This window comes from Prinia subflava, chromosome 1, assembly GCF_021018805.1.
Source record: "Prinia subflava isolate CZ2003 ecotype Zambia chromosome 1, Cam_Psub_1.2, whole genome shotgun sequence".
NCBI lineage: Eukaryota > Metazoa > Chordata > Aves > Passeriformes > Cisticolidae > Prinia > Prinia subflava.
The window spans coordinates 100,142,116-100,166,861 of record NC_086247.1 but is presented as its reverse complement, the minus strand read 5'-3'; the positions used below and the strand labels follow the sequence as shown (position 1 = coordinate 100,166,861).

Here is a 24,746-nt window from a genome sequence, read left to right as displayed (position 1 = left end):
AGGAAAGCTTAGTCCAAATGGCATGCAGATATTCTTGTCTCTCATTCTTTTTCTGGTTACTTGCTTGAAGGGCACAGCTCTTACTTGGTATTTTGAAAGTCCTATCACACGCATTGGCAGTGTTTTAATTTCTTATTTGATGCTTCCCAGCTACAGCAGATACTTAGCTCATAAGCTCAAAAAAGCAGCTGTCTGCAATATGTGTTCAGCTATTCCCCTATTCTGCTATACCTCAAATATTTTTTTAAAAATGCTGTGCTAATCCCTTGACAGTAAAAAAGAAGCACTATATGAATTCACATGTGGCAAACACAGCGTCTTCCCTGCCTGAGCTGAAACTCCCATCACACCATTACCCAACCACCAAGTTCCACTGCAGCCACTTCCACAATGGTTCTGGAGACATCCAGTCTGCAGCGTTTCTAATTCTCATTACAACTTGTTTACATACATGTTTTAAGACATTCTTGAAGTATGACATCAGAACAACTACAATGGATTTGAACAGCATTTTAAATTTAGTGGAGGCCAGGTTTGTCTCTTAGTGGCCTTTCAGAAATTAAAGGTCTGCTCATTCCCTAGAATACACAGAGGGACACAGAGCTTGGAAGCAATGTTATCAGCAATGTTTTTGGGGTAGGGATGTCAAAGGAGTATGTCCTGATGGAATCACAGCAGATGGTACAGTGAATTATTACATTATGCTAATACTCAGAATCACTCAGATCTCCCAAAAATCATAAAGCTGGCATAAAAGCCATGAGATGCTCTAAAACAAAAACTATCAGCATTTTAGCCTTTTCAGTATTTTTGAACTTCAGGGAGAAGCTGCCTTTCCTTCCAAGTCCTGATGAGTTGATACATTACTGATGAGTCTGATGAGCCTTACATACATTATCAAAAAAAACCCATTTACATCCAGACAGTAAAGTCTTTCTAAACCAAGAACAGGGTCTTGATTCCCTCAAGGAACTGAAATCAAAGATGCAAAAACCAAATAACTGAGTAAGCTTTTATTAAAACATAGATAAAGTTTAACATACTGCCAAGTCAGATTGGGTAATTATGTGAAGAAGTCAGCTTCCTTCTTTTTCCATCAAAGCAATTTTTGGAACTCATAATATAGGGGGAGTTGGCACATTCATCAAGAGGTTTTAACTTCTGTTTCCAGTTGAAATTCTTAAACCATAACACAGAAATTAATCAACAAGTCTTACGTGTCCTTGAAGCCATACTAAACTTGCACTTTTAATGGATTCAATTGGATTTGGGTGTCTAAGATGCTTAGCACAGTAATCAATGCCATCTGAAACTAACTCATGACCCTCTTGATTCTTATGAACATTCACAATCTCCAGGAGCAACCCATCTGCCTACTATTTACTGTGTGCAATGTGTTACTATTTTAGTTGCTTGATATTTGCATTAAAAGAATATCTACTTACTCTATTCTGCTCTACACAAACATATATGCAGTGAATTCATTAGAAGGGTACAGTAGCACACCAACAGGCAACCTACAATGAAATTTGAGCTAGATTATGAAAATGCTGTGTTGAGAGCATACATCTGAAAACACAGTTTTCATGTTGCTTAGCAAGCACTTGCTAAGATTTTTTTCTAGAATTCTTGCAGTAGAGTCCGAGGAAGCTACACACTATCATCTTGGGGACAGAATTGTGATAACAGAGATTAGAATGTGCAAACACAGTGATTGAATTAAAAAAAAATAATAAAATCAAGCAAATTATATGTCAGCACTTACATCCCAGCAGGACACACATACATTTGCCACCAAACAACCAGAGGAAAGGTAACAGACAGTATCACCTTCCAAAGTTCAAATACACTGACAGGTGTCTGTCTCTGCACATGAGACTACAGGGAAGGGCAGTACAATTTAAGTAAGACCATATGAGAAAACAAATTATCAACTGGTTGGATATCACCCAAAGGGGTTATGAACAATTTGTCAATGTGAAAAAATACTATCAACTATTTATGGATCATTTCAATAATCTCATCAAAAACACAGATATTGAGAGAGGAAAGGATGTACATCAAACTTGAAGATCCACAAAACTGAAAGAACTGAAAGTACTGGGTGGACTAGATAGAAATGAAAATGTTTGCAGCTAACTGGAAGATGAAATCTGAAAGCAGAAGGTAAAATTCAACAATGAAAATCAGCTGGGAAGTTCTACAGTTAGGCATGAGTAATTCATTGACATGAAAAATTTGCATGCAAGAGAAAAGAATCCAAATTTACATGTTTCACAAACTGAATACGAATTAAACAAAATCTCCTTTGCAACAGCAAGGTAATATTAAAATGGCATTTCAGATCGTCAGCAGAACCCACAATAGTCACAAAAATATTCTTTCTGTTGTACTTCATGATGAAACTGGAATTGGAGTAATGTACTGCATTTGGTTCTGGATGCCACAAAATTGTTGTATTCCAAAAGAAAAGTACAGAGATTAACAGTAAATTCTGGAATGTGTGATCTAAGGGGAAAGACTAAGCAAGCTGGGAACATTTAGCCTAGAGAAGTCTGAGACATACCAGCCTATAAGATCAAAAAAGACTACTGAAAAGAGGAAGGAATGTGTCTTCTCTATTAGGAAGCTTTTCTTAATGTCTGGTCTGAATATTCCTAGCATATTGCCTTGTGTGCCACTGAGATTATGAACAGTGAAGCACTAGAATGAACTGCCTGAGGGGTTGTGGAGACCCAGAATAAGGGAGGTAAATATCTTTGTAAAGCAATATTGTTAAAGATGATTTTACTTAGAGAAGGAATAGCCCTATCCAAGACTGTCTATGATTGTTCCCTGCTTGCAGCACTGAAACTAGATCCTGTACATTGCACTGTTCAATGCTATACAGCCAGCAAAACACAAATAATCTCTTTTCAACATCTTACGAACAACCCACTATCTAAATAGAGATCAAACAAGAGAAAAATAGAAGGAACAGTTCAGCTCTTTAAAAGATAAAGCAGGAGCATGTAAAAGTACCTTACTCAAACCCAAAACCAGTAATCAGATCTCAAAAGATAAACAAAAATGTGGTAAAAAACATAGCAGCACAAATTCTGGAAATAACTACCACTCTGTTACTTGCTGCAACCTGGAACTGCTGATTTTAAGAAACTGCTCTATCTTGTATTAAAAATGGATTGGGAGCACTCTCCCAAAAATCAGTGTCACATTAAACAAAGTTGCAACACCCAAACCAGAAATAACACCGCTATTTTGCAAGCAAACATAGAACTACATTTCTTAGTTTCAGCCCAATGTCTTGACTACAAATCATTTATTTTATCTTTTTTGATCTGACAAAGGCTTAAACGACTCAAGTTTGAAGAAGCTTGCACAAGATGTGCAGGAAACCACTAAAAAAACCACTGACATTCTCAGTTGCTTTCAGCACCTGGTACTTGGAAAAGAAACTATTTAACTGTTTTCTTATCATCATTATTACTCAAAACGGTTAAATAGCAGGAAATAAATTACTGAGGAATCTTCAAGGGGTTTGAAAACGTAACAGTGGAAAGACAGCATAATTATGCAGGAGTGCTAAGAGGTTTCAATAATAACACTCTCTTAAATGAGCTACCTGTTCAGACTCTTAATACAAATATACATACAATTGCTGCCCATGGCCTTCCTCATCATTCATGGATTAAATACATCAGTAAACACTGTAATATTAAACAAATCTGAGATTATTTCCTAATTTCAGCAGTCATGTGATGACCATTTATACTTCCCATTTATCTCCCAACTTTGACAAAATGGTGAATGTCAAATGAGCATGTAAAAATGGGTAACATCAAGGGAAAAAAAAAGTGAAATCATAGAATTACTTCAAGACATTCAGTCCTATATTTAAAATCCTCAAATAAAATGCTGTACGTTTGTACACAGGAAAAAATTATTCTTGGTTTTGTTAATAACTTATGTATACTACAAAATCCTTTGTTGCATTGTTACAACTATTATTCATGGTCAAAACTCTCTAGACACTACCATAACTACATATGCCAAAGACAAATTTGAAAAGGTTAAAACTTGTGTCAGATTAGAAAAGACATGAAAATACAGGCTAACCTCAGTATTTGTAGTATTTTATATTCCTTATCTTTATGTTAGGATTTAACTGTTACATAGATTCAGCTAATGTTTCTCTAGCTGAAGGAAGTCACATCAAGTTCCTATTTGCTTATTATTATGGCCATTCCATGAAGCACAACTAATATTAACTGACAGCGAACTAAAAGATAACCTTTTGTCTGCTTTTTATTTTTATCTAGAAAGAATAGGTTTTCCACTAAGAAAATTTACCTTCTGCTCTTTACCCCAGTAGCTTTCTAAAACACAAAATATAGAAAATATAAAATACAAAATATGAAACACAAGTTGGGTCTTCCATATTGTTACAACTTTTTGAAATCCCTAGCTTCATCTACCTAGAAGCACCCAGGAAGAGACAGATGACTAATGATGTAAAACTAACATGCCAAAAATTAAAAAGTTCACCAAACCACACAGGGACATCCTCATTCAAAATTGGAGTACCCTCAACTGGATTTGGAGTCATCAGTGTAACTGATAACTAACTACTATTGTGCAAAATGATCCATAGCGAAACAAAACAAAAAACTTGGAATATAGACAAAGGAAGTCCAAAAATCTTTTAACAGTAAATCAAAAGGAAGCTGCAGCTCTGGCAACAGAACACCTTATATGAAGGAGACACTGCAATGTGTTGCTGTTAAAAAGCTAAAGCAAGTTATTCTTAGGTGCCTTAAACACATGTGAAAGATCTTTGTGTTACTCAGAAACATGTAGAATCCACTTAACTCAATTGGTGGATCTGGACACACCACTTGAAGAAGTGATCAAAGTGGAAATCATATCAGAAATAAAATCAACACGAATGAACTGACTTCACATAATGCAGGAATAAGAACACTGTAGATGTACATATATTTACATATGTAAAAACTTGCTAGATGCAACATGGTGATCAACTGCCACAACACATCAACATAACTATACAACCAAAAACCCATCCCTAAATCCAGGTTCTATCTTCCTTACTGAAAATAGAGCTATTTCTTTTACTCCTCTCAGTGGGCATCAGAAACTACATAATTAAGACTGTAGCACATATTGCAAAACTTCTGGTAAACAGAAATTGGAAAAAACATCTGTCAAAACTATCCTAGATATAAGTGAACAAAAGTGAAGGTGTAGACTGGATAAAACTGGTTGAAGTTCCCTTGGGGATACAGATGTAAGATCAATTTCTCTAGCTTAATTTGTATTAGAAGAGTAAATTCCAGACAGTGAGTACTGCGTGTTTTAGGTGATGGTCAGGAAGTATGATTTTGTCAAAACAGAGAACTACTTTAAATTTTTTTCTCTCTCCTTCACCCTTATCCCTCTCAATACAACAGAACAACTACTTATTAAAAAGTAAGGAAATCAAAACAATTTTGGTAATAATAGAAAAAGCCTTAGACTACAGTTTTTAATTTTTTTGCCATCAGATTTTATTAGTGAAAGCATTAGTAAGACATGAGAAACAACATTAAAAAGCACTGCATAGTTAAAGCTTATGTTCATAACCAGATTTAGCATTTAAATCTTCAATACTTTAGAAAGACGACAGGCCTGGTACTTCTTAACTTCACAAGTCATTTTTGAAAATAGAACAGAAGCCCTCTCACTACCCTTCCCATTACCTTCTCAGGAGTGACAGTGTACTGGAGTATCACAGTTGTGATTCCAGTGGAGCTAACCTTATTGTAGCAGTAAGGCAATAATTTTCAACAAAACAATATAGCCTACACCAAATTTATTTGCAGACATCAGTGCTTGGAAATTAACTTAATGACCAAGTTTGATGACATGTCAACTCACTGTGAAAAGAAGAGGTCATCCTGCAAAGTAGCAATCAGGTTGTGCACCAATTCTTTCTGAAGCAGTGCTTAATATCAAATATATCTGAGATACCAAACAAACTTCACAAACTCCACTCACAGATTGACTCGCTCTGTGAACATCCTCACCACATAACACAAACTCTCCCATCAAAGAAATGAAAAGAGATGTAGTTTATGCAGCAACTCCATTCATTAAACTACCTCTGGAGAGTCCTGTTTCAGAGTTTCACGGAGATAAAGCACAGACTTCAAACATATGCATTAAATGTGAACAGAAATGCAACTCTCATGCTGGGAGAAAGAAGAATGTTGTGATGAGATGTGGGGAACAAGCCTTTCTTTAGCCAAGTAAATGCTATGTGAAAGTAAGTGGTTTACACTCTTGAGGACAATATGCAAAAGGGTGAAACAGCTTTGAACAGCTTTATGTTTCTGGTGGCAGATGGCTCCATTTTGGCTGAGCAGTGGTAAAGTTCCTAATCTGAATTAAAAGGTGTCTATGAGTACAATGAACCTTCACATTGCTGAAAGAGAAGCATCACTCTATTAAAAGCCAGTTCATAAGCAAGTGTTAATCCCCATGCAATGTAACATTTATCATTTTTCATGCAAGTGCTCATTCCAAGAGGATTATCACTTCCCCATCTTGCCCTCTGGCTGACTACATAGGGCAGAGAAATCCTTTATTCCATATGGAAGGGGAAAGGGAGGTTGGCGGAAGCTGTGATCTCCAGCTTCCAGTTTCACTGAAGCTGCTCCAAGCTGAAAGTGGGAAAGAGCACAGGCCAATGTTGCAGCAGTTGCTCCTCAATGAAGGTATGGATATGGCTCTCCAGAAGCTGGCTAGCAATTACTAGCATACGCTGTACTAATATCAGTCAGTACAGATCCAATAGGCCCACCCAACTGAATTCTCAGACGCACTTCTGACCTGTCCACATACAGGGTATTTTATTTAAACTAGATTAAAGTGATTCTACTTTAAGTCCCTCAGATATTCAAGCATAGTTATGTGGCAAAGATATGTAAGTATATAAATGCACTTGTGTAAGTTTCTGAAATTTGAGTTCACTTTCCTAACTAGATAGGCACTTTTCTAAAAAACTGCTCTTTTAGTTATACAGAGCTTAGATAACATCACATTTGGGGTGGAATTATACTAATCATACGATATTTTTTTTCCTTTGGGGCATAATGCCCTGACCTCTATACCCATGTCTCTCCTTGCAGAGAGTTACCAGCTACATGCAGCTTACCTGGGTGCTTTTATATATAACACATCTATTCATGCAACAATGAATGCTACTGTAAGCAAAAATAGGCAAAGACAGGAGTTCTAGAATGCTACTGTAAGCAAAAATAGGCAAAGACAGGAGATCAAACCCATCACAGAGACAATGGTAATATTATTTTGTAGCGTGCCACACACATATAAAGTCAAAAGCACTGCATATAGAAAAACAGTTAATAATGCTGGTAATTTGTATCCACCATCCTACATGGCTCTCCAGAAATAAATGCTGCAACAAAAACTAGATTACATGAATGACATCTAGTGGACATACTTTTCCATAACAATCAACTTTTCCCAACCAAAACTGACACAAACTTCACACAGTAAAAATAGGCACCTATTTATGTATATATATATATGTATATATATAAATATATATATACACACACAGGATGATTATGTTAAAAGTCATTGAGTGATACTGATACACAGATGTCTGAGTTCTCTTTCAGACTGTTTAAACATGTTTCAGCTTATGAGTGGCTGCAGTGTATAGTAATACAATGACTTTGACACAGATGTTAAGGAAAAGCAAAGTTCATTCTTCTGCCTTGGATCCAACAAACAGATTAGAAGAAAGTGATCCAGCTGCAGTCAATACCTCCTCTACAATCCCACAGATCCTACTTTCATCACTTTCCAACCAGCTACAGTGTGAAGAGCCCTCTACTGATCAGGGCCCTGTTAAACTGCTCTTCTAAGAACTAAATTTGACATGAATATACAAATCTGTAATATTCTGTAGCCTTGTAACTTGTTTGCTGTAAATAATACTAACTAGATCCCTTACTCCAGCAATGGGCAAATGTGCAGGAAACAATTAACAGTATACATAAAAGTCAAACGTCCACCAAATGACACTGAACATGAGTACATGTGTATTCCTACCCTAGTTTAATTAGAGCTTTTCTCATATATCCATGGACAAGTGACAGATAAATAATCTTAATGTACATTCAGTTTAAATGAGTGTAAATATATATGTCACTACATACAAATATACAAGCACATACATAAGAATAGTATGTGACATTTCCTAGGAGAAGATCAAAAGTGAGACCATCTCACTTGTCAACTATCTTTCCTTAACAGTAGTTGTGATTATCCATATCTGTTTTGAAAATTCAAAGTATAAAAGACATTTAAAAAATATCTTGCATTGCTTAAAATGAAATGGTGCAGGAGTATTTCCTTCAGAAAAAAAACCCAAAAAAACCCAGTGTCAGGTTTTCAATTAAAAACACATTTTATTTCAATCTGAAAACTCCCTGTGTGCAGGTAGAAGCTGTCTGTGTGCATACAAGGTCAGCTTCTTTGAAGTGGTGTCTCTGACAAGAGAAGATATATATGAATGAATTTACAACTACATCTCACATCACACACTGAAAGCATATCTACAATAGCCCAAGGCAAATCTACTGAACTGGTTTCCAGACAGCTGCTCTGCCAGGAGAGAGGCTTGACAATCCACTGAAGGACAATCCTCACAAAATCATCAGTATAATGTTGTCACGTTTGAATAACTAGAATTAATTACTCATAAATTAACAGCTTTCTACAGAGATTGCCACAGATGATTACTATACTTTTTCAATTACTAAAATGACAAGGAAAAAATCTGCACTCCAGCACTTCTTACCAAGCAGAGCACCAGCTCTAGTCCTCTATAATCACAATAAGACCAAAATGTTTGTGCAGTCAGTGGTTAATCTCATACCACAGTAGGAAACATCTGAAAAAATCTAGTAAGGAAATATACAAATAGAAACTTGTTCAAAAACAAAGACAGGGGAAAGTCCTGCAAATTATATTCTTGTTTTCTTGTTTTACAGAATCCATTATGACACAAGCTTTTTTTATGAAACTCTTTCTTGTGCCTTGTAAGATGACATAAAGGAAGCAGACAAGTAGAAAACAAAACTATAGGTAAGTAGATCAAGGGCACTAAAGTATTGGGTATTTATCATATGAGTAAAGACATTTATCATGAGGATGGCCAAACTGTTCTTTGGAAATATTATTCACATAGTGTGATAGAACACACTTTGTTGCTTGAGAACAGAAAGTTTCTATTCAGTTGATCTGTGAATACATTTAAATTTCATGTTTAGTGGTATATATGCTTTATTGCTTAAAAGAAAAATACAGGAAAATGGGCCCCCAAGGCAGTCTAAATAGTCCAAATGAGTATTATGTAGACAATATTCACTGAGTAAGAAGGGTTATCTTGCATTGCCTGAATTTAAAACTTCCCCCTCTCCTCCCAAAAAATCTGTATTTTACTATATTTCCTGTGCATAAGTTTCATCTTCTCCTAGACTGGGCTAGAGCAGAAAGATTTTCTTCCATTTTGAATTTATTTAAGGAGAATCTCATGCACAAAACAAAACTCTGCAAATATCCAAAGTGCTATTCTTTGTTGCTTTTGACTCCAAGATTCATTAGCTGCAGAAATATCCAACAAAACCACATAAAGACAGACAAGAAAATGAGTACATATCACCATTCTTGCATGGAATAAGCAGTTTGAAATTTCTAAATGATTGACATTATTCTGCTGTCCTCTTCACTGAAAGAAAAAAAAAAAAAAAAAAAAAAAAAAAAAAAAAAAAAAAGTAAACAAATTGAGAGATTCTTGAGGTAGAAAAACTGGTGCACATTGTGCCTTTGTGTGAAAGCATCTCTGCCAGATGAATCAGGTCAATAATTGAATAATTGAATGTGATGGGACACAAGTGACAGGTGTGGAATTTTCTTTGTAAGACTCCTGGACAGTATGAAATTCTATATAACCAAAAAGTATGAGATGCAGATGATAAAAATAATGCAGAGACATTTTATCTAAGACAGTACTCATCTTCCTAATACTTCATACCTTTCACTTCCTTGTGAGCTTATACTTTGATTTTCATAACACATTTCAACCAACTTTGACACCAAGATAATTTCCTCATATGAACAAAATTTTATGCCTAACACAAGTGGAAGTAAAAGAATCTAAGAATCTAAGTGATGCTCTAACACAAAAAAACATTAGTGTTGGGTCTAATGAGTTACTACAATGCACAGATCAATCAACAGAAAAGATAATTGGTTAAAATAATTTCTTAACTATCTCTTGTTTTTAACTTCCATTTAGAATGGCTGTGCCCATTGCACATTCTGAAAATACAGTGAACTATACTTGAGAAAACCCTGTCAGTTTTAAGACAGGAACAAAAATAATATCATATCCATTAGATATCTGCAAGAACTTGGTTTCTGTTTTCTCAAGAGACTTCCATCATTATGGCCTGAGAGGAAACAGCTCTATACCTTTTGCTGAAAGTTTGCCTCTGAAAGTACTTCCCAGTTGCCCAGGGTGTCTGATGGCAGGGTGACAAGCTGCCACATGAAACATAATTTAAACATTCCAGTTTGATAGACTTTCTCAGGAGAATGAATTCCAAGTGGACCAACTGAAAGATGAAAATGTGAATGTCCAGATCTCATGCATGGTACAGGCAAGAGAGCTACACTTCTGAAACCACTAGAATGAGGGAAGACCTTATCACCCCACGTGAAAACAGTAAGAACTTTACTATTCAGCACACTTACGTAAACCGGATGCTTTTAAACCCTGATTTCCTCTGGATAATCATGGAGCAGCTGTTGCTAAACAAGGTGTCTCATTATAGAAACTGTTTTTTAAAAATTGTACAAATTATACTTAAGGTGCAACCCTGAACTTAAGGTTTGTGTTGTAACACTTGAAACCAAGCAAATTTGGATCCAATTACATTAACTATCACAGGAGTGACCTATTCCAGCTACATTGCTCTGATTAAACAGCAGATATGCTCAAAGTCAGTAGTTTCTCATGAAGGTTTTAGGACTCAAAAAATTATTTCTGATTTTGGCTGACAAGAATCTTGAGTAATTCATCTTTGTGGCACATTGCAAATTTCACCTCCATTGAAAATCTGTGGTAAACCTTTACAGTTAGTTTTACAGGAACCCTGGGAGACACTACATACTCAAAAGACGTTCAAGTCCTTTCCTTTGGCTTCTGGTAATGAACACACAGAACAGAAAACGCAGACATTTCAGATGATCTTGTCACAAAGTCAGCACATTGTCAGCAAATGAGAAAAACCTTAAGAACATGAAAGCCCTTGCACACCAAACTTAACATCTCAGACCAGAGCAGAATTAGATTTTCAAAGATGTTAATAGTTTCAGCACGGAGAAAACCCATCTTCTCATTAATGCTTAATTTTTATGTTTTTTAATACAAAGAAAAGTAATAAAGGTCAATCTAGGGAACATGTTCAGGGAAAAATTATGCTGCTGGTGTTTCAGCCAAGAAGCAATAGGGAAATTCAGTGAAATAACAGATACAGTCAAAGGTAAATTTGACCTTGTAAATAGAAAAAAAATAGAGCCATTTGCAAAGATATTTTGAATAAATTTATTCAGTGAATCTCAATAAAATAAAAACTACCATAGAATTCAATATAGAACACTTATTGTAACAATTGTAAGCAAAAAAATTACTTTTTATGTACCTTTTTAGGCTGCTTTTAATAGTTTGGTTTGTTTTTTGGTTTTTTTTTTTTTTGGTCAATGCTCTAGTGTGACTGATCAGACATCTCTCACACTGAAAGATCATATTTTTTTTGATTTTGTCTTTTTAATATCTATAAGAGGACATTTGGCCAAACCTCCATGATTTAACATAACACTTTTTACTGGACTGTATGCTCTGTATCACTTCATAATTTATTACCTGTATGAAGACTCAAAATACAGGAAAAACAACAACAACAAAAACAACAACAACAACAAACCACCAAAACAAAATAAAGGACATCTGAAAAAACAACCAACAGTTTGCTACCACCTAATTGTTTTGAACTATACAGAAATTCAATTTTCTGAAATGTGTTTTTCATTATTTGAACAAATTGTAGTTCACTTGCAGAAAATATCTTGAAACAAAAAAAATTGTAAAAATTAGTGTTGTGACAGTCATTAGCTTAGTAAGCAAAAGACAGCATATTCAATAAGTAGAATGAGGAATGAAAGTCAAGTTTCAGAGATTTGTTCTGTATTACAAATTACTATATTACAAATGAGCTGTAGGAGAAATGATAAAACTAGTACAATAGCAACAGTGAGGGTTAAGTCAAGTGTGTGAAGAGCTTTGCAATCTAAGTATAGCTTAGGTTAGTAAAGAGAAAAAAAAAACCTCTAAAAACCCAAATATTCTTCTGCTTGCAATCAGAATTGCAATCATGCTAGCTGATGCAATGTTAAGCCATAAATACATACACAACTCCACCCATTAAAAATCCACCCCAATTAATGGTTTATGAACAATAAAGTTCTCATTAAAAATGTTTGTAATATTGAGGTAATATTTCTAATACTTACTATAGAAACAGCACACAAAAACATAGGAACCATATTTTTATTAGGATTTTTTTTAAAAAATTATTTTCATAATGACTAATCAAGATTAAATCAAAAACAGATAAAACAATCTCCTAGACCTAAAGAGCTGTCTATGAAAAAAGAAACAAAGAATACTCAATGTATGCTTTTCATTTTGACTGCAGAAAAACAAAGGCCAAAAGGACATAAAAGAAGGCAACTTTCATTATTTACCCAAATGCCATATGGTAAAGATAAAAAGCTTTGTTTAGTCAGGTTTTTGGGTTTGCTTATACAAACTTCAGATACTTCAGATCTGTTTTATACTCTTAACATACTAAAGTTCAAAAGGCTTGCACCAAAAGGTCACATCACAGAAAGACAGCAGAATGTAAAAACTTGTGTAATGCTTGGTCACATTGGGTCATGAGAGCTGGCTCTAGGAAACACACCCATACTGCTACACCAGTAGCACTGGAGACAAGAACCCCGCAGGAATAAACTCGGTCTTGCAGAAAGAGCCACAACGCCTCCCCATTGGTCTGACACAATGTGCCATTTGTTGTAGCTAATTCATAACAAGACAGTTGATTATGCAGTACAAATATTGGGGAAAGTCTCCTAGATGACATGGACTTAGTCCTTACAAAGCCAGCTCATTTTGCTTTTAGACCTGAGGAGGTCTGGCTGTCACTAGCTAGTGAGAGAGTTCTGCCTAATAGTGGAAAATGTTTGCGCTGGATTTTATAGTCAATAGCAGCAAATCTTTCAATTATGATCACCATGATCTTCACCACTGAGAAGACTATACACTAAATTTCCCTCACTTTCTCTAAAAAGAAAGAAGAGGTTAAAGAAACTCAGCAGTATTTGGGAGCAGTTCTCCCAGGCAAATGCTGGAAACTGCTCCTCTCAAGACTTAAAGGACTCTGGACATAAATTAAGAAATACAAGCTCTGCCTAACTAGATGTGAACACTACTGGATAAGAAATGCCCAAAAAATGAAATAAAGAACAGATTTTTTAAACTTAAATATATCCTCAAGTTTCCATAAAGGCATGACCTCCATCTAAGAACACAAAATGAACAGCTAGAAAAGAACAAAATTTTTTGTTTACTAGAAGAATTTACCGTACTGGTTAAAAGTAAGATAAAACTTGCAGTGAGATTTTTTTCCTGTGTTTGTTTATATGATGAAGGTCATGATATTTTAAGGAATGTCAACCCTTCATTAGATGTAGCAGAGTACGAATTCTGCTGAGAAAATCTCAGTTCTGGTTAATTCCTTTTGTCAACCTGTTATCTCACAGAGGCAGTGATTTGTAGCAAAATCAATAGAAAATTAGAAATATGTAGCAATGACAGATTATCTTGGTCACATAGACTGCTGTTGTAAACTCACAAAACCCACAAAAAATGATAAAACCACAAAAAATTCAGCGGGAAAAGATTGAAAGATCTCTGTTTATAACTGGGATGGAGTGAAAGTCAGGTAAACCTTAAAAAAAAGGTTTCTCTGTTAGGTGAAAACAAATCAAGTCATCATGCTAGCTTTAAAGTCATCCAGTTTCAGCAAACACTTTTGATCTATTTCAGTGTTCTGTTACTAATCTACTGCTGTGAAGAAATATGCAAAATGCAGAAACAACAATGAACAACAGAACCTTGTCGTACCTCAACACAGACACATCACAGACTACAGGTCATGGGAAAAGTCAGTTCTCAATCTCATAATACATCAAATAATTAATTCCAAAGGAAAATCCCCTAATGTTTTCTGCTTACCTGATACGGAACAATACTCCCATGAGCAGTACCCCAGCGTTTTGCTTCAATTTTGCAATTAAGGTAATTAGCTGCTACATGAGTGAGACATGCAACCTGAAAATGAAAAAAATATAGTATTCAGGAAAGCTGAAATTTCATTGACAAGTACTCTGAGACTTCTTTCTATGTGCTTGAGATACATATGTTAACATATTTATGTCACAAAAGTATCTTTTAGATATTATATATTTTGTACACCTTTTTACTATGAGAAAGACTGAAGCTACAGCTATATCATGGAAGTGCTTAAGTACAACTAAATAAACTCAAAAGTTAATACATCTTCTATAGCATCAGAAATGTTGGACATATGTAGCATTAAACTACCCTGAGAGATAAGAGAACATTACCCTAAATATTTTGCAGAATGGTCAGCTGCAGCAATGTCTTGTGCGAAGTCTAGTGGGAAACAGGATGGCTTTGTGGGATGGAACTCACCATTTCCTGAACCTCAATCCCATGCTTAAAACAAAGATTTTTTCCTCAGTTACGAGATTATCTTTCTCCTATGCTTCTCATTTTACATGTCCAAGCTATTGAAAACATTTCTGAATTCTTCAGCTCCCCACATGTTCTTTAATATTAATTAAGTCGTGGGCCTTGATAAATGATCTGTCATTAGAAGATAAGGAGAGATTTAGCAAGTTATTAGTCAGACAGAACTGGAAAAATATTAACTTTTGGGAAAATACAGCATACTAACTTAGGAACCAGAATGTGAGTTTTAATATATATTTTGTAAGTATGATTATATCTTAGGAAAAAGAAATTAACATTTGTGATGCAGTAATGCATGAAAATTAGTGGTTCTGTTATAACCCATAGCAGATTCCTTACTCTTAAGTCTTTGAGGGAATGCAGTGTGTGACGATATCTGAAGCCAAGTAAAACAATAAAGCATTACAGTTACCATGGAAGGTAATCACTAATTCATCGGACACAATGCATTTATTTTATTCTGTTAACTAGCTGCACCAGTAAGTGAAGTCCTTGCCTAAACAGTAGATCATGTGAACAATTTTTTCAAAAAATATTATTTTCTCCATATTTCTCCCATTAGATGGAAAAAAATTGCTTTATACTATTCTGTACCTACTAATCAGTCTAGTCTACAACACAACATGCAATTAATTCAGAGTCCACGATTCATAATCCAATATGTGAATTATATAAGAATTCCCAGGGAAAAAAAAGACCATTTAATTTTCTTTTTCTTTCTCCATGTATTCTGAAAAGACAACATCAATGTGACACTGTCATATTTAAAGAAAATATTTAACTGTAAATCATGGATACAGTGATTTAGTACAGCAGAAAACCTAAGAAAATATACAGCAAATAAGAGTCTAACTGACAAAAATTACATTTCTATATACTAACTAGAAATACAATTCCATATTCCTAACTACTGTTGGGAAACATTTTGCAGCTGGATTTCAGGTCCAGCTTTTTATAGCCCAGTGTCACTTCATTTGGCTAAAATACTGAACCATGTCTGTCCTTTGGTACCCAGAAAAATCTCAGCAGTTAAGGAAATGGAACTGGAAGTATCTAGAAAGAATTTTTTTCTCCCAGTTTGCAACTTTCCTCAGCTCTATAGAATGAAACACACCATAATTACAGAGAAAGAGTTAATGAGTTACAAGTATGTGCCATTTATTAGTAACACATAGCCTTGATGCATCATTTGTGCCATTTTTCAATTTGGGGTCACACTGCATACTGATACTTTCTCTACCACAGCAAATGGCTCTGCAGTGATGATGAAATATTATGCATTAGATATTCTTCTGTATTTTTATGCATCACTACAGAGCTGACACATTAAACACAAATTTCACTGACAGGTGAGATGTGTCCATTACAACCAGCTTTTATCTCTAAAGAACAGGAATATGCATTTAACTTTCCACATTTTCCATACAGGAAATGCTATATCAAACTTAACTCTGGGAAGAACATAGTGAATTAAAACTTAGTGAAACAGAAATCCCAAAATATTGATATTAAATGTAATTGAGACAAGATTTCAAACTATCCCTTTGTTTCTACATTCTATGCTATAGAATTAAGGACTGGAGTTTCATAAACAATATTCTTCACAAAAAAACTTTTATCCCTAAAAATATGTCTTCTTAACATGGTGTTGCAAAATGCTTCAGCTTCCTTGATGAGACGAATGCAATGCTTTCAGTAATGGGGTAAAAAACCCCACATCTAGATTTCTCCAAAGCACTTGTTCACAGTGCACTGAGAAAAAAGAGATTCAAACATAATGCTCACTAGATATTGGCCTTTCACCACTAAAGCATCTGCATCACTCTTGTTTCAGCAGCAAGAGACCAAAAATGCCAGGGAAGTCGGAGCTTAGTAAAGATGGTGATGTTGGAAATAACAGTTGCTCAGACTATATCAAAGTCTCAGTTCAACTTGCTACTTAGTATGGAGAATAATTCCATTTAGGTCAATATATTGACAACTTGCTTGAATGCATATGCCTATGTATACTATGAAACTCTTTTGCTTATTATTGGTTTTTGGATTAATGAAGGAAAAAAGCTTTTGGCTTCCTCTGACTTCCTTCTCTGATCTGGGTACCTTATTCATAGTCAAATTAGCCAGACAAAATGAATTATTAGCAGTAGCTGTAGTATCATCACCAAACAAATAAACTTGTATAGACCACAATAAAATAAATATATCAGCATTTTGTGTTTTATGTAAAAATATACTGTTGAGTGCACTCTGTGGCCTTTTGCCACATTCATAGTAACTGTCTGACAAGTTCAGCAAACTTAGAAGATGATTCTGCTTCTACAGTCCCATGAAATTTTCCCAGGACTACCATGCCTTTCCCTTTCCTCTCTTCCTGGCTCAGTTCATTCTCTTTGGCCTCTCCAAAGATTTAGTCTCACTAAAAAGGCACTGTCTATAAAAACCTTTCAGCGTATACAATTTATGTCATTAATAAAGAACATAAGGAATTGATCTATCTATATCTTACAGCTGTTAAGCAAATTGCTGAACTATAAGCATAAAAAAGATATCCCAGATGAACACTTTTATAGACATTATATCCTTTAGAAAAAAAGTTTTAATAATATAAGTCTGCTTTTCCAAATTCCCTTGTAATTCAAGACTCAGGACCTCACTGCTAGAGACACCTCTTGTAGTAGAAACAGCTATAATACAATCAATCTCTTAAACTGGAGTTTGGGTACATCTGTATGACATATTCAGCTAAGTATTTTTAAAATCTATACTTATAACTGCTTTCCTGAAACCTTATAGACCCATTTCTCTTCTCCTTTAATTAAGAAATAATCCTTAAAAGTAATCTTTGAACTTACAACATTAAAGCGATGTATTACAATGATGCAGACATCTCTGTATTCATTTGCTTGCAGAGGCACATCTATGCACTGTAAATATGCATTATCAAATATCTACAGATAAGCATTTCTTTATTTCACATCAGTAAAGGGAACACAACATTCCTTTCTAATATTACTGTTGATGGCCAAATCCTAGATTTGTGTTACAGACTTACTTAAATCAGAACAAAAAGAGAGCTGCATTAAGGTCTGAAAAGTTATGCTCAGATTATGATGGAATCAGACAGATGGGAAACAAGATATTAAAAGCCACAAGGTCAGCAGACAAGGAAAAGAGACAGAATTTCAAAAGATTCTTTTTCAAGATAGGACATCAAACACAATTTATTACAATGAGTTTGCTGAGTCAATCAATCACTTACATGAAATTTCAACAAGTGTATATGAATAAAAAAAGAAGACAGGTAACTGGAAAGAGAAAATAACATTTTAATTACATTCTTTACTTTCTTCTCCCTCCAATTTTGTGTCTGCTGTACTGCCACATATCTTAACAATACTTTAACTCTAAGCCAAGTTAATTTATTTCTGTCTCATTCTTTGTTTGCTTTTTCTTAAAGCAAGCATGTAGACTTATGAACTTTGAGACTCAGGCATTTGACACTGGAATACTTAACTTACTTTATGCCATGTTACAGGAGCAGTAACACAACTATTAATTTACAGCTTTGTAGGAAAAAATCATTCCAGAAAATTGCATTGCCTTCTGTTGTGCAGAGGCAAATAATCTTTTCCATACTTCTGGTGACATATTAAAAAAAACTTTACATGAGAACATAAGACCACAATCCACATTTGGCATACACTATAAAAGGTCTCTTAAATTCACTGATCCTATGCTAATATTTACCTAAATGACTGATTCTACTGGTTTGTGTTTTCCCTAATAAGTATTGTGACACTGGTAATGTTTAAGTTTGACTAATTTTGCTTTTGCAGTTATTTCCTATTACCCTTATGGAAGCTGCTTCCATGTACATGTGCATCAAGTGACTCTCAGCTCTTGCTCCTTGAGTAATTTTTGCATTATCCAAAAACCCCAAAACCCACATCAAAACCCAAAACCTCTATCTCTACCAGGAAATCCCCACTCTTCCACCTAATTATGCAATTCCTAAGCATTGACCCAACTGTTTCAGGATGTGGCACTATACCACAATGAACAGTGGTGTTCTAACCAGTTTTTAAACAGGGAATTGTGTTTCAAACTCCTGCAAGAATGAACTGGGCAGCCCACAGCCTTGTGCAAAGGCAAGGGAGCTGCCACAATTCAAGGCAACCCATCATGCAGGGGTCCAGCAGTAAACAATAGCATTCCCAGGTGCTACCAACAAACATCACCTTACATTCAGGCTTATAAGGGCCGCCCAGCTAGCCTGAAGTTGAGAGATCTGCAGAAGCTAAATAATCAGTTCAAGAGTGGCATACACCTATAGGCAGGGCAAACAATCCCACCTGCAAATACACAGCAAAGCCACTGCCCACAAAGGAGCAAGATTATACTGCTTCATCTGTGGTGTCCCTGCATCAAGGCAGCAGGTTTGGCCTGCAAAAGTTAACTAAAAAAAAGTAAAACTACTATCACATAGACCAGGCTTTAATGCTATTAAAGAGAATTTTTGAAGAATGTCTGTGGTCATGGTATGAACACTGTGCTCCCGATAAAAAGTGTTTTCTACTCGGTGACACCGATTTCTCTCAGTGCAAAACTCCAGGAAATTGTCATAAATTCACCCTTCACAAAAGAAAACTCCTGGCACTGAAGTATCCATAAGTGGCATAATCCTAGCCACAACTACAATCTCGTTAAGATAAAATCAAATCTTTAATGACAAATAACTAGAATTTTAAAACAGGTCTGCTATAGTGTCCTGTTCTTGTACCTTCCAAGAAGACACTTAGGCAGGTATCAAATCCATGCCAGCAATCACATGCAGCATGGGGGATTTGCTGATTCCAGTTAGCCACCTGACTAATAGCACACAGCAAGTCATAGTCACACAAAAGATGTGCTAGGAGGAGTTAATTGAAGCAAAACAATTTTAAAAACCCAAACCACACAATAAGAAAAAAAAAGGTAATGTATTTGAATACTTTATCTAGAATATGAATTCTCAAAGGTTAAGATAGATAAAAAGAGCAAAACAGACTTTAAGGTACGCAGTTGTGTAAATAATTTTTCTGCCTGAAAATTATGTCTGATAACATCTTTTGCTTTATTAAAAAAAAATTTAGACTGCATAAATAGAGATACTGAGACACTCCAAAACCACAAGGCATTTACATCACAGAGAACTGCTACAATCAGTGAAATGAAATAACAAAAAAGAACTGATCTAAAAATTATTTTAATGAGCTATTTAGAACTTATAAAAGACCAGAATGAATGTTTCTGTGCTTCCCACAGCATGGAGATCAGCTCCTGATTAAGATTCAATTAGCATTAACAATAGCAAAGACTGATGCAACAAACAGATATAGGACTTGCAATTTCAAAAGTACGTACTATTTGGCACTGAGTTTCAAAAGCACATCTTAAATGGACTCATATCTCTCCTCAGTTTCTAATCAAACAGGCAAACAGGCAAACAAATAAACAAACAAACAAACAAAAATAAACTTCTACACATTCAGATGAATTTTAGGTGAAGGATCAAAAAAAAACTCCTGACCATAGAAGCTATTAGACAACAGTGGCATGAAAGAGGAAAAGGAAACCAAAAAAAAATATTTTTTAAATAAGCTCCAGTTGAAGTGAGACGCAGTCTAAAAGGAAGAATAAATTTCATTTTCTTGATTACAAAAAATTTTTCTTTAGTTTTTCTTTTTTCTGAAAGTGTAAAGAAAGATACTATTTCAATCACTGAAAAATCTTGTTTCAGCTTCATGATTACCAAGAAAAATCTCTAAGGAATCCATTACTTTAAAAAAAACCCCAAAACTACTAAGAAGAGTATTAGGGCTAAAAATACCAAGAACTCCAAAGTTAGTCTGTATACTCAGTGCAAAATCCAAAAACTGAAGGTACTAGGTTTCTCATGAAGAAAAAAATGAAAAAAAGAAAGAAGTCTATCAATGGATTTTCCCATAACATGATCCTGGAAACAGATGAATCATTTTTAAAGTAACTTTGAAAACAAATCCTTTTTCTTTTCCGTGACATGGAAAATCCAGCCAAAACAGTTACAACTTTGGCAGCGTTCTAACAAATGAAATCAGATGTTGATAACAGACATATCAGACATCTTTAGCCATAAACTTCAATGATTTTCTTAAGACTTTATTCTCTCTGAAGAAACAGAATGCACTGAAATATTAAATGCATTGTGTTCTGTATTTCACACAGCTTTACTAAATCCTGGCAAAATTCAATTTACAAAAAGTTTATTCTGCTACACTGTATACATGTTTCTCTAGCACTATAACACATTTTGTGTCTTGATTTTCCAGAGCTGAATGACGGTGATGATAGGATTGAGTATTCATGGGTAAGAATCAAGAAGGCCAACAGGTCAGACATCCTGGTGGCAGTCTTACAGACCGCCCAACCAGGACAAAGGGCAGATGGAATATTCTATGAGCAGCTGGGAGAAGTCTCACAATTGCTATCCCTGGTTCTCATGAGGGACTTCTGCATACTAGATGTCTTGAAAATACAACACAACAAAGAGGTAATAGTCTAGGAGGTCTCTGGAGTGTGTGGAAGATGATTTCCTGGTGAGACCCAAGTAGGAAAAAGGCGCTCTGGACCTGTTGTTTGTGAACAGAGAGGGAATGCTGAGTGGGAGTGGAAGGCCGTCTTGAGCATAGAAGTCATGAAATTATAGAATTTTTATTTCTTGCAGAAGGAAGGAGAGGGTGATCAGGAGAACTGTTACCTTGGAATTCCAGAGGGAAGACATTGGCCTGTTCAGGAGATTGGTGAGAGAGTCCCTTGGGAAGAAGTTCTGCAGGACAAAGGAATCTAGGAAGGCTGCATATGCTACAGGAAGGAACATCTAAAGGTTCAGGCATAGGATCATCATGCCACACATGCCCGACAACCAGGGGATAGGCTCAGCCCATACAGGTTTATGAAAGGCAGATCCTACTTGACCAACTTGATCTTCTATGGCAAGGCAACTCACTTAGAGCGTGAGGGAAGGGCTGTGGCTGTTGTCTACCTGGACTTTAGTGAAGCCTTTGACATATTCTCACAGATGCCTTCTGCTCATGGCTTGGATGGGTGCACTTTTCACTGGATAAAAAATCTGGCTGGATGGCTGGGCCTAGTGAGTGGTGGTGAATGGTGCTACATCCAGCTGCTCACTAGTTCCCCAGGGCTCAGTATTTGGGCCAGTTCTGTTTAACATCTTTAACAATACACTGGACTAGGGGACCAAATGCACCCTCAAACAGTTTGCAGACACCAGTTTGGGCAGCAGTGATGATCTGATGGAGGGTAGGAAGGCTCTGCAGGGAGGCCTGGACAGACTGAATCAATGGACCAAAGGACTGGCATGAGGTTCAACAAGATGTGCTGGATGCTGGATCCTGCACTTGGGTCACAACAACCCCAGGCAGGACTACAGGCTGTGGGCAGAGTGGCTGGAGAACTGCCCAGCAGAAAAGGACATAGCGGTGCTGATTGACAGTAGCTGAACTTGAGGCAGCAGTGTGTCAAGGCAGCCAAGAAGGCCAAGGGCATCCTGGCCTGGATCAGGAATGGTGAGGCCAGCAGGAGCGGGGCAGTGCTCCATCATCAGAACTGGTGCAGCCTCAAATCCTGTGCTCAGTTCTGAGCCCCTCACTACCAGAGAGATATTGAGGTGATGAAGCACCAGAGAAGGGCAATGAAGCTGGTGAAGGATCTGGAGCACAAGTCTTATAAGAAGCAGCTGTAGGAGTTTGCATTGTTCAGACTGGAGAAAAGGAGGCTCAGAGATGACCCTTATTGCTCTCTACAACTTCTTGAAAAGAGGACGTAGTGAAGTGAGGGCCCAGTCTCTTCTCCCAGGAAACAAGTGGTACGACAAGAGGAAAAGGCTTCTAAACCCAGGAGGTTTAGATTAAATAGGAAACTTTTTTTTTTTCACAAAAAAGGTTGTCAGCCATTGAAACAAGCTGCCCAGGGAAGTGGTGGAGTCACTGTATCTGGGGGTATTTAAAAGATGTGGCACTTAGAGGCATGCTTTAGTGGTGGACTTTGCAGTGTTGAGTTACTTGATGATCCTAAAGTTCTTTTCCAACCTAAATGATTCTTTTCTATTCTAAAAATAGTAGATATATCTGACAGCTGAAAATGGAAACAACAAAGCATAAAAGCATGATAAAGACAACCAGATTTTACTCATATAAAATTTAATTACCTCTGAAGACAGGCATCAGAATAGCTAGAGCAACTTTTATTCTTGTTTGTAACAGTGTAGTATCGAGAGACTCCAAATTGGATGCTATATATACTTTGTGAAGGATACTGGGTTTTTATTTAATCAGTAATAAGGATGCTTATCCATGGAAAGCTGTCAACATCCCAAACAAGCTGTATTAAGGCACTTTTCATTTTTGATCTTATGACAGGAATAATGCCATTTACAAGGAAAATATGCACACATCTAACCATTTACAGCACTCATCTTTTTTTGTCTCTACATTTATCAGCTTTAATACTTGCATGGAAAAAAAGAATATTAGGTGTGTTTGTCTACTGACGTCATTTTCATCTTATCTGTAGTGTACAAATACAAAAATAAAATATAATAGTAATTTCAACAGCATGTGCTGCAGCAGTGCAAACAGGTGGATTTTTAGACTTTTCATTTGATACATAAGGAAGCACATACAGAAACAAGTCATGCCTATTTGGTGGTGTGAGAAATGTGCAAATGTTGTCGCCCTATTATCACAGCAAAATCTCCCATTCATTACAGTATTATCTCAGCAGAACAACAAAGGCTTTAGTCTTAACACTGAAAATCTTCATTCACTGCCCATTAAGTACTTAGGTGCTAATGCACTACAGGGACACCACAAGAAACAAATCCATGAAATTGAATGAAATGTTTCAAATAGAATATTTTGCAAGATTATGATTTCTGTGCCTCTGCAGCATTCAGCAATGACCATAATGCACTTTTGAGTATTTTAATGCTGTTCACATTGCAGATGTAGTTCATTTACTAAGCTGTTATACAGCGTGCAAGTCAGAAAAATGTGGTCAAAAGTTCTATTTGACTTTAGTAGTATCAATAAGTAGAGTCAAAATATGGCCCTTCTACATAATGCTTTTTAAGTAGTGCAATATTGTAAATAATATCTTGAAGAAGGAAGTTATTCTTTAATCAGTCTACAAAATATTTAAGTAGTATCAAACCCAAAATGTTTTATCACAGAATAAAAATAATTTCAAATATATTTATTAGAGAAACCTAGTACTACCAAATTCATTCAAAGCAAGGCAAGACATTTTTACAAATAACTGAACTCTGACTAGAAACTCACATTGATGGTCCCATTAATCCACCCCAGAGTAATGAGGGAAGGAAAATAACTTGTTAAACCACTCTCAATCCTCTACCACCAGTTATTGTTAACTGGAGAAGTTGCAGCTGACTGGAAATTAGCAAACATAAAGCCAATCTACAAGAAGTGTCTGAAGGATGATTCAGGGAACTACAGTCCTGTCAGCCTCAGTTCCGACCGAGGTTAGGGAAGAGATCATCCTGAGTGCCATTACATGGTACATGCAGGATATGAAGAGGATCAAGTCCAACCAACATGGACTTACAAAAGGCAGGTCCTGCTTGGTCAACCTGACCTTCTTCTATGACCAAGTGACCCACTTAGTAGATGAGGGAAAGGCTATGGGTATACTCTAT

General features: G+C 35.9%; 1 protein-coding gene across 7 annotated transcripts in view; it reads right to left on the bottom strand.

Annotated features, from left to right (window-relative positions):
- Positions 1-24,746, bottom strand: part of SUGCT (succinyl-CoA:glutarate-CoA transferase) — a 327,347-nt gene that overhangs the window by 248,137 nt on the left and 54,464 nt on the right. For all 7 annotated transcript variants that reach the window (XM_063405277.1, XM_063405257.1, XM_063405296.1 and 4 more), the window contains exon 9: positions 14,453-14,548. In XM_063405277.1, coding sequence (XP_063261347.1) covers positions 14,453-14,548 — 96 coding nt within the window. The remainder of the gene's footprint in view (positions 1-14,452; positions 14,549-24,746) is intronic.